This window comes from Pristiophorus japonicus, chromosome 4, assembly GCF_044704955.1.
Source record: "Pristiophorus japonicus isolate sPriJap1 chromosome 4, sPriJap1.hap1, whole genome shotgun sequence".
Lineage (NCBI taxonomy): Eukaryota > Metazoa > Chordata > Chondrichthyes > Pristiophoridae > Pristiophorus > Pristiophorus japonicus.
This window is the reverse complement of record NC_091980.1, coordinates 200899886-200910427: the sequence shown is the minus strand read 5'-3', so window position 1 is coordinate 200910427 and position 10542 is coordinate 200899886. Positions and strand designations below refer to the sequence as shown.

Sequence of the window (10542 nt, the reverse complement as noted above, 5' to 3'; positions counted from 1 at the left end):
CAACGTACAACTTGGGTAAATATAAATCATAATTTACTATATCGACAGTTGATATAAAGATATTTAAAGTAGTACACCAGCATTGAAGCAGAAATTTGGATTTGACAAAAACTTAATGTAAATCTTCCCAATTCTCCCGTTGCCAATTCTTGATCTAAAGGCTTTTGCAGTTTTTAATGTGACCATACAACAGTTGCAAAACTTATTAAAGGGACTAAAGGTATAGTCAGTCATTTCTTCCCGCATTACATCGATTTCACTGAAGAAAAATAACATTCAAAGGTAATATTATAGACGCAAAATTCAGCTAGCGTGCGGACTAGTCAGTATTGTGTCCAGTTTTTCAGTGGGATTTCATTCCACAGGCCAGGAAAGTGTTCCCAAACATAATACTCAACAAATATCTGTCTGTTCTTTGGGTTACAATGGTAATCGGGACGTATTTTGAAGTACAAGTTATGTTACAAAGTCAAACTAGTCGATTACTTTTAATTATTCTCAAAAAAGATTCGCGCTCGTTTTCAATTGGTGAATATTTTATGGAAGGGTATAAAGGATGTGTATTTGAGGCTGAAAAATAAACCTTTAAAAATCAAAGAATGTACAAAAATACTGACGGATTACGAAATCAAAACTGACCGATTTTAAAAAATAACAAATCTGTTTTCGGTAATCATGCACACGTAGAGATAGACAAACAGCTGCAGTCCCACCATTTATTTGCATTGATTTACTTGTGCGATGAGATAAAAGCCAAGTATCCTCAGAGAAAGCGTTCACAGGTAATTTGTCATAACTTCCGTGAGAGGCAGTAACACAATCCGAATTGATTCCTTTTCTCCTGTTCATATTGGTTATTTGAGGACTTTTCAAGCGTCGGAACAGTAACCTTCTTGGGCTTGAAAAACTGAGCGAGGCTGAAACCAGACGTGAATCGAGTTTGTAAAGAGTTTTTTTTGCTATCTTTTGAAAAGAGCTAAGAAGTTTTTTTTTGTTGGAGGCGTTTGCTGATTATCCCATGCCTGGCTCCCGTTTTCATTGATCATTCCATATGAGATAATGCAATTATAAACATCAATAGGAGGTTGCTGCGGGAATCATTATCTAGTGACAGTGATAAATGATCTCCAGAAATAGCGGCGTTTTCTCTGACCCACTCTGGGCTCTAGGGGTTGGGATACACGGAGTCTCCATAGTAACATGTTTACAGCTAAAATGGTTGGTTAAAAATTCCAAAATGTAGAAAAATCTTTATACAGACTATTCAAATTTACTGCTTTCTTTCCTTCGCTGGTTTTAACACATTCTTCAGTGTACAAGAGTTTGTAGTAAAGCAATGAAACGCTATTGCCTATCCATTTATTTCAGCAGTAATTTATTTGGGACGGGCTCCAGTAATCACATCTAAAGAAATGTGATGACTTTTCTTGATTTTTTGTATTTACTGTGATAAAAATATAGTTTTGCATTTGCAGTTGTCAATTATGTAAATGGAATTTTTGTTGGACTTTGATTTTTATAGATTTCCTCCCTTAAATTACTTTAGTGGAACTGCTTGTTTCATTTTAATCAATTTCCCCAAGAATACATTTAACAGTGGAGTCGATACCAAATCTCTGCCAAACTTTCCAGCTTCACAGATGCATAGCAGAATCTGAGCAGCCAATCTACAGGACGATATTTCCGCCAGCACGAAAGACGGTTCTTTGAATTGTCTTGTTTTATTAATAGAGCATTTCTTTCCTAAGCAATCAGAACTTCGCGTTCGCGCAGTGCAATCCGCATCTCCCATCCGGCACACAAAAAATAAAACATGGATAAAAGGTTGCAGAACTATCTATTTTATCAAGTTCGAATAATATCTATAAGAACCAGGTTTAGAATACTCAAGGAGATACTATGGGAGGGTCTAAACTCACTGGATTTATTTATCATTCTTTGTGATTTTAAGGTCTGAAGCAGACGGGTCAAGAAATCCTTTCAGTTTTAAACGGCAATTCAGTTGTTCATTTTGCACCTCATGTCAGTCACGAGAACCAGCGATCCTACTAGCTGCGTAAATGCAACATTTATCAGGCGAATTCGATCTGCCTTAAAGAATGCACGGACAAAAAATACAATGTATTGTTTTAATGTATTAACAAATATTCAACTCTAATCTTCAGATTAAGACCGACTGTTGTAAATAAAGAGCAATCAGATCATTTCAAAATTAATCCCAGTCCCCGGTTTAACGGCAAGAAAATGCAACGGTTTTTTTTTAAATTTTCAGAAGTTTTTTTTTACACTAAAGGGTGAAAGATCTTGAATGGCCACAGGCACCATCCATTAAGGATGGACTCGCATGGGTCCCGCGTCACTCCAGCAAGGGGCAACGCAAAACAAAGTTGACACGTTCAGGCTCCTCAATCCAGAATCAATGCGCGGCTGCTGTTTGAGGGGGAAATGCGCAAACCCACTTGAAAACTCGCCCTTGGTTTATAACGAGATTGACCAGTTTGGATTGTGGGGAAAAAAGCTCAACTTCTTAAAGCGAATAAGCGAAAGGACGCTTCATGAAACTGTGTGAAGGGACCAGCAAAGAGGAAAAGGCCAATGATAAGTTTGAATATTCGAATCAAAGTTTAACCTGCGGGTTTTAACAGAAAGTGTAGCGAGCGCCTTTACCGCTGTGTTGCAGCTGATAAAACGCCGACAATTAGGATAGTTCCTGAAATGCTGAGAGAAAAGTGCATCTGCAAATGAAATGAAACGAACATGACTGAAGTTCAGTAAAGGCGAGCCTCCAAAAACTTTATGATTAAACACATCAGATGGTCAGTTTGGTGTCTGCAGCTTGCAATCTCCAATTCTCACAATACAAAATAGCACAATTCAAAATACTCAACACATTGAAACATGCCTAAACCTGCACCCATGACTCTCTGTACATAACACATTTTAATGGTAGCAACCCAGGCTCTGTTGTTTTTAAATAAACTTTTATTAAGAAGCTCTGTAAACAAAAAGGAGAAACCTCCAGGGTTTTAAATACAATATAACTCACTTCAAATGCTGGCCAATCTGATTTTCCACATTTCTATAAATACGTTTTTCCCCTCCCGCCACCACACTGACTTTGCAAAAACTCTGCACCAATTCAGCCTGTTCGGTTTAACGATCAGATATACTGTTTGAAATGAGCTGATATTTTACCCGCTCATTTGGTGGGAAAGTAAATGGGGGGTGGTAGAGCTGGGGGAAGCTATGAGACTGGCCTGTTCAAAATAAGTTTCCATGACTTTAAAATCAGAAAAAAAGAAAATTCTGGGGATCGAGGGGGTGTAAACATCGCGACACGCAAATACAGAAAGAATTTGTAAAGTTGGACATGGTGGCTCGTATCACTTTTTAACTTTTTTGTTTAAACTCCATACCTGCGACCAAGATATTGATAAAGTTGTTCACTCGAACGGCCGGATTTCTTATTCTCCGGGTGAGTGTTGGTGTAGAAAACACTGTACAACATGTAGAAATGTTTTTTTGTAGAGAAGATACCCTGTTTTTTTAACCCTCTTAAATACTCCACACGTTTAGTCTGAGCTTCCTTTTGATTGAGTTTATGTTTTCCAGTCGCTGTTCTGTTCATGCTACAAAAAGAAAACTAAAATCCTCCTGCTTTTGTATAAAACAGTGGCCACATCGGAGGAAGTGACAACCACATCTTTGAAATATCACTCAGCGCCTGGGATCAAATATAAGACTTCACACCAACTGCTTGTGTATAGCAGCAAACAATGGGTTAAATGTGAACCATACAGATCTGAGCTAACCAACAAAAACAAAAACAGTCCTTTAGCTGCAGACACTTCTGGAGGGGTCTGTTAGAAAGTCCCAAGAAAGTTGAAGCCATTACAGGTGTGTTATCAAACAGAAAAAAATCTAAAAATGAAATATTTATTACGGCATTTTGTGACTGAACACCTTTTAAACATACGTCACAGTCCTCATACAAGTATTTATGTAATCTGACAAAGCTCGCAAGGGAAACAGCATTTTCCTCTAGTGACACGTGCTGATAAAAGTAAGGAATTCATTGACATACAATACCAATTCCACAGCAGATTTGATACTAGCAAAACATTCGTTATTTCTCATTGAGGTAAACACATAGATATCTAACATGTAACAATTAATATACTGAACTCTCTGTACCAAGTATGTTACAGTATTTTTGTTGTTGCTTGTTCCAAGCAGTTTGAGTTCATTTAAAAAGGTCTCTGTTTTGGTGCAAGACCAGCAAAAGGATCTTTCATTAAGAAAATTCTGCCCAAGAGCATTCTGAGTTGTTCGTGTGACAACGTTTTCTCAATGCTGTGGCCCACAGCCATAGGAGGAAGCTGCTAATTCATCTTCAGGTTTCCATCAATAAGCTCTTTGAAGAAGAGTCAGTCCAGAACATGATCAGACATAGGCCCTTCACTCGGACCAAGTAGGCTTTGCCACTACAGGCCGCATTCGGTTCCAGTAAAATCAGGTATGTGAGTGCATTCTTAAAACATTTCGCCTATGGCCGTATCCAGAAAAGTCTCACGGATCTTGGCTTCTTCCTCTATGGCAAGTTGGCTGGACCTGGGCAATCTGGTCTGAAACGTGGCTCCATTTGCTGTACGAGGACAACCATTTTGGGAACAACACACATAGTGTGGAAAAAGGATAACTTTCTTTCTAAAAACTATTGGAAGCAACAGAAATAGAGTGATCAACAGAAATGTACAAGTTAACTTAGTTCCTATATTTATGCTACAGTAGTAATAAATCTTTCAGTCTTTTCCAGAGGAACTTTACATTGGAGTTAAGTTCAGGTGAAGAAAGCCTTTGGCTTCACATTAGCCTGGGCTCGTCATTGGTCCTCTGCTGACGTTGAGAGAAAACAAAATCACAGCTCATCTGGAATTCCATTAAGTGTCAACATCTGTTCAAAGTTTAAAGTCTTACATTTTTTTTCTCTTTTTTTCCCTTATACTATTGGGCGTGGATGTCCATAACCTGTCCCCCCACATTGGGGTCTACAGGATTTAACATTGTGGGGCTTTGTGCTGACATTGGCATTCCAGGGTGAGGTGGGGGTCCTCCATGCATCATCATGGCCGGGTGATGTGGGTGACTCGGGAGATAGGAATGCATTGGGGGTCCGTGTCTTAACTGGGCAGGGTGTGGGGTCATCTGGGGAGGAGTGTAACTTGGCTGTGCCATACTCATACCCATAGGACCACCCTGAGATACATAGTCCCCTGGCATGCCTTGTAAACCTGAAAAGACAAAAAATAAACAATTACAATGGGTTAACATTAAAAAAAATACATTGCATAAAAACGTATTCTAATGTCTCATTCGTAGTTTTCTTATGTGGTCAGTGCACATATGTCTATGCAGATAGGGTTACAGTAATATTGATATATATGAGCTATTGCATATTTGCAGATATTTTATAATAAATCACAATGCACTAGTCACAATGATTAATTCAATAACCATGCGTTCAATCTTACTCATAGGTCACAGGAGATGCATCGGTTCATGAAAGAAAAAAAGATCAAGTTTCAGGCAAAAAGAATACAGGGAATAACAGAAAAAAAACTGAAGATTAAGCAGAACCAGAGAAGATATTGTTAAAAAAAATGGCAAGCGACCAAGAAGTCATCTATATAAAAGAAAGCTGGTGCAACGGGATCTCTCCCGTTCACATGTGCAGTTTATCCAAATAAAAAAATGCACATAAAAATGAATAGTCTTTTGAGATAAAATGGGGGAATTGCTTCTCAATCCATTGTATGAATGTTTTTAAAGTAGAGTGGGACATTTGGATTGGGCTCTTTCTGCTAGATAACTGAAACTTGAAGCAGAGAAGGGAAGAAGGGGGTCATACCTGTTGCTCTGAGAGCGTGGGATGTGGGCTTACAGTGGGAAAGATCTGTCAGTAAATGTTAATCAGATCATAGAGTCCATCCATCTAGCTGGAACTAATTTTAATATAAAATAACTATCAATATAGTTTCCAATGCAGAGCTAAATCAAAGGAAATTAACTTTACCTCTTTATCCACTAGCACGTACCAACAGAATTGTGGAAGTTTTTTTGACACTATAAGCTGGTAATCTAAAGAGCTGTTGTCATTGTATTAAGTAGACCCACAGTACATTAGTAACCACAGTGGTAAAACCACACTGAGACAATAATACAGTCTGCACTGTTAATAAGTCCAACTCAGCTCTGTTTATTCTAGCACAGCAGCATGCTCACTGGATGATGATAATTAAGTACCAAATATACCATATTGTGTGGCTGCATAATCAAATAAAGGGAGGATAATATTGTCTGTATTAAGCCATTAATGTAATTGGTTATGAAGCATAAAATATGTTATGTAATTAAATAGGCCAGAAATTATATGGCCTATATTAAGAATTATCCAAGCTGAGAAAATGTTGTCTCAATGGCTGTTTTAGGGAACATTGCTTTTAACAATTTGTGACTGCATTAGTGAAGGAAGGAAGGAAGGAAGGAAGGAAAGTGACTCCATCACTGATGTACTGTGGTAACCCCCTCAAAGATCTCACATGAAACTATAACCATTATTTTACATAATCTGAAACAATCCAGTCAAGTTAAGTGACTGCAGGGAAGTCATTTTTGTGTGGGTAGGATATACAACTTTCAGTACAAAAGGATTGAAGATGATTTAATAATGAAATAGTCTGCCATTCTTTTTCAAATGCAAGCATTAAGCTCAATGGTAGCAAAGAGTTTCAGTTATTAAATAAAACCTCATGGTCTGATGCCTCAATGATGTGATGTATTGCTGTTTGCTGTATCTGAATTCCTCAAACATCACATACATTGGACACACTCCAACTGATGGATTATTTAGACTGTAGCCAATCAGCTTCTCTGCCGATTCCATTCCTCCACTTGCAGTCATCTCTTAATGTCTGCTACTGGGTTTTTTTCTCTTTTTCTAATCGCACACAGGAGGCGATGGATATATTTTCAGGGGGGAAGAAATTCCCAGTGAGGAATGTGTTGTATCACCAGTGCCATATATCCAGACTGCGGATTGCGAACTGCAACATTTCATCTTTGCATATAAGATAATTCATGCATCAATCGTTTCCTGGCAGATTTATGTCACTCAAAGGACAGTCTCACTTCTCATTTTTATCGCTTCATGAAGCCTGGTTAATTTCTCTCAAGTCAATTGGTGCCCTGAAGATGTTTCTTTTCCCTTAAATGTCCCAATTGTTCATTCGCTGCTTGAGTTTGATTCTCTGGGCTTCATAATTAAACAGAATTACTCCAGACCTAATTTGCTCTGTATACTGTAAATTAGTTAGCTGACCTTTTGCAGCTTGCGAAATGGTGTCAAATGTCATGAGATAAATAATTACAACTGGCCCTTTATTGGAACAGCATGCAAATACGGGCAAGGAGAAAAAAAAATTGGAGTGGGGGGTGGTGGGAATTAAAAAAATTGCACTATAGTAATAGACAGAATAAACAGCCCGATCGTACTTACTTCCCCCGTGCTTTGCGATTGGTTAACTAGATGAAGGTTACATGTAGTGCCATTGCCCATCCATGCCCATATTCATGCCCATTCCACTCATAGGTCCTAGAAGGGAGATAAAATCCAAGAAGATGCCAGAAAATCAGCAAGATCGACTACTAGATAGTGAAAAAAGATCCCTTATAATTTTTTTTGTATTTTAGGATCAGTGGGGCGGATAAATTCCTCACAAATCTCTTGTCTGAAAGATTTGTTTCCCCGTGGGTGCAAAGAAGACAGGCAAGGCAGGCAGCAGGCAGAGAGGAAAACCCTGTGATGGTGGGGCATGACAGGTGAAGTGGATGGGAGGGATAGAGGAGGTGATGACGCTATGTTTCGGGCGTGGAAGGACTGCATTTGGCTTACCAGCAGGCCGAATTCCCATATGTTGCTGACCATCCAATACAAAACTTCCCATTGGTTGGCCCTCTGGACTGTACGCTGCTCCTTGGCTTACTGAAGGATCAAGAAGAAAACCTGATTGTAGTCAAACGTAGACACAGAGGAGAAAGAAAAGACATACCAAACAATCAGCAGTTACTCCTGAAACAGCAAGCACAATACGTTGTCAAACACCAGAAACTTACATGGAAAGTACCATTAAAGATATACGTTTAGCACCGAATGCATTCACCCATCCCGCCCCCCGCCCCCCGCCCCCGCACCCCCACCTCCCATATCTGAAAAATCCTGGCAGATGGAAACAGATCAAAGGTGCAACTTTATATTGCACAATGTAAAAGTAGTGTTTCAAAGCATAGCTCCCTTCCCCGATGCCTAGAAGATTTGGAAACTTATTTTATACAAGAATGAGGTATTTCCTCCGCTTGTACAGTCCATATTTCTTAATACAAAGATTACATAGCTGGACATTTTGCCTTGATGTTTCTCAATAAATAACCGTGACTACACTTTCTTTATTTACATTCTAACTTTTAATAGATTTATTCAATCAGTATTATCAAATTACCCAAATTAGAAAAGTGTGAGGCAATGCCTAGAATTATTGTGCAACAATTTAACATTAGGATGATTACAAATAAATCATAGAGGCAGTTCCTCAAATCTTATTAAGTGCACTCTCTAGTATGGAACTGAACTTTACAGACCAGAAGGTCCCAGGTTCATAGAATCGTGGAATTTTACAGCACAGATGGAGGCCATTTGGCCCATTATGCTTGTGCCAGCTCTCTGCTCCTACCCCCCCCCCCTTTAATTTTTTTATTTTTCAAATATTTATCAACTTCCCTGAGTTAGGTGATCCTAGCCAAGTAAGGGGCACTACAAATGGCTTCAGCATTCCTGAGCTAGGGAGAAGGGGGAAATAAAAAATCAGCTAAGCCTCTGAGTCCTAGCTTCATTCCAATAATGTGTTCTTGAATGTGTGTGTGTGTTGATTTTGGGTAATGAAATCATTAGGTTTGGCTGCAATGCCTCTCATGCCTGAACAGCCTTCCAACACTCTGTATAGACTCATGCATGAAGAAAGCCATTTGGGCAAGGTACTCTGAAGGCACCTGTCGATCCAAACCCCATCTAGAGTCAGTGCCTTCAGCAGAGGGAGCGAGAACATTTTTCTTACGTTATCTAGAATTTACTGAGCTTTATCGTACAGCAATGAGATTAACTCTTACCCTGCCAATTAAAATCAAAACTCTGTCTGGTTATCAGAGCACATAAAACTATTCATTTGGCCTTCCTATTCTGTTCCACACTACAGAACTGTTCCTGATCCCAGCAGAGAGAAGCACGTTCGGAATCTATACACAATTCCCATTAATAAATAATAATTTATAAATTGAAGGAAAGCAGCGGGTGCAAATCAACATCAAATCAAAGCAGTATGAGTGACAACCAAAACTTTGATAAAGCTTTACCCAAACCAATGCAGAAGATCACAACTCCATGGTCAACACAATATGCCCTTTGTTTAAATATTGTGAAAAAGCCACATTTTAAAAAAGATCAAATTATTTTTTTTTAAACATTTTTACAATAAGGGTTAACTTGAAATAAAATATATAATTTCACACCAGTTATAATTTTCAGTAAAATGTAGGTAAACAAGAAACTATGGACTATATTTTCCTCCATTGACCAACTATGGCAAAAAAATAAGCAGACATGAGAGTATAGTTGGGAACACTGCTTCATTGCTCGTGCTTACTTTTCGTCTTGGAATTATTGAATAGAGCAAAATATATTCCTTGATGTTTCATCCAACCAGCTGATCAACAGCGAATGCATTTAGGTGAACTTTAGCAGTAATCTTTTTAAGCAATCCGCAGCTATCATTTATGGTGAGAAACGGCAGCATTGGTGAAATAAGTAAGCACATTCACCAAGGAGTTGTGAGCAGTAAGGAAAGTATCAGTAGCTGCAAAAGATGACCAGTGAGTCAGCAGCAGTACCCACTCAGCAAGCTACTTGTGGTGCAAGGATATTTGCCCAATTACCGTTATTAACAGAAATAAAAGCAGCTTCAGGAAAGTGAGGGTAGGAAATTCCAGTTGGCACCAATTAGTGAGGTTGCTCCCTGCACTGGAATTCTGGGACAAGAGCTCTCCCAGAATGCCTGGCTGCCAGGTTTATTTACCAGGTGAAGGAACTCCTGAAGAATAACTTGATGTGGATTTGTGTCTGCCGGGCTTGAATACAGTTACTACTTGGGACTTGCCTGCTCGATTTGACTGGTCGATCATGGGTTGTACTATTCTTCTCCTGGCATTAATAAACCTGAAACAAACAGGAAAAGGGTAGCTCTTAATTTCTTAGTTTGAAAACACAATTTGAGAACTTACACTTTTGCATCATTTTAATTTGTTGAAGGCACAGAAAAGGCACCCGTACATGTGAGCACATTTGTCACCTGTTGATTTAAAGGCCTCTGACGTCAACCGTTTAAAATTTTAGTGTTTAAGATGGAATGTCTGCCTGTGCAAGAGGCACAAAAATGG

At 38.8% G+C, this 10542-nt stretch overlaps 1 protein-coding gene across 6 annotated transcripts in view; it reads right to left on the bottom strand.

The window, feature by feature from the left end:
- Positions 1-2975: 2975 nt before the first annotated feature.
- Positions 2976-10542, bottom strand: part of meis2a (Meis homeobox 2a) — a 123099-nt gene continuing 115532 nt past the window's right edge. For 3 of the 6 annotated variants that reach the window (XM_070878991.1, XM_070878992.1, XM_070878993.1), the window contains 4 exons: positions 10182-10321; positions 7952-8041; positions 7556-7651; positions 5249-5291 (listed from right to left, as the gene is read on the bottom strand). In XM_070878991.1, the coding sequence (XP_070735092.1) occupies positions 7593-7651; positions 7952-8041; positions 10182-10321 (289 nt within the window). In that variant the 3' untranslated portion in view covers positions 5249-5291; positions 7556-7592. Of the gene's footprint in view, positions 5292-7555; positions 7652-7951; positions 8063-10181; positions 10322-10542 lie in introns of all 6 variants that reach the window. The other 3 variants (XM_070878995.1, XM_070878996.1, XM_070878997.1) reach the window with 2 other exon arrangements.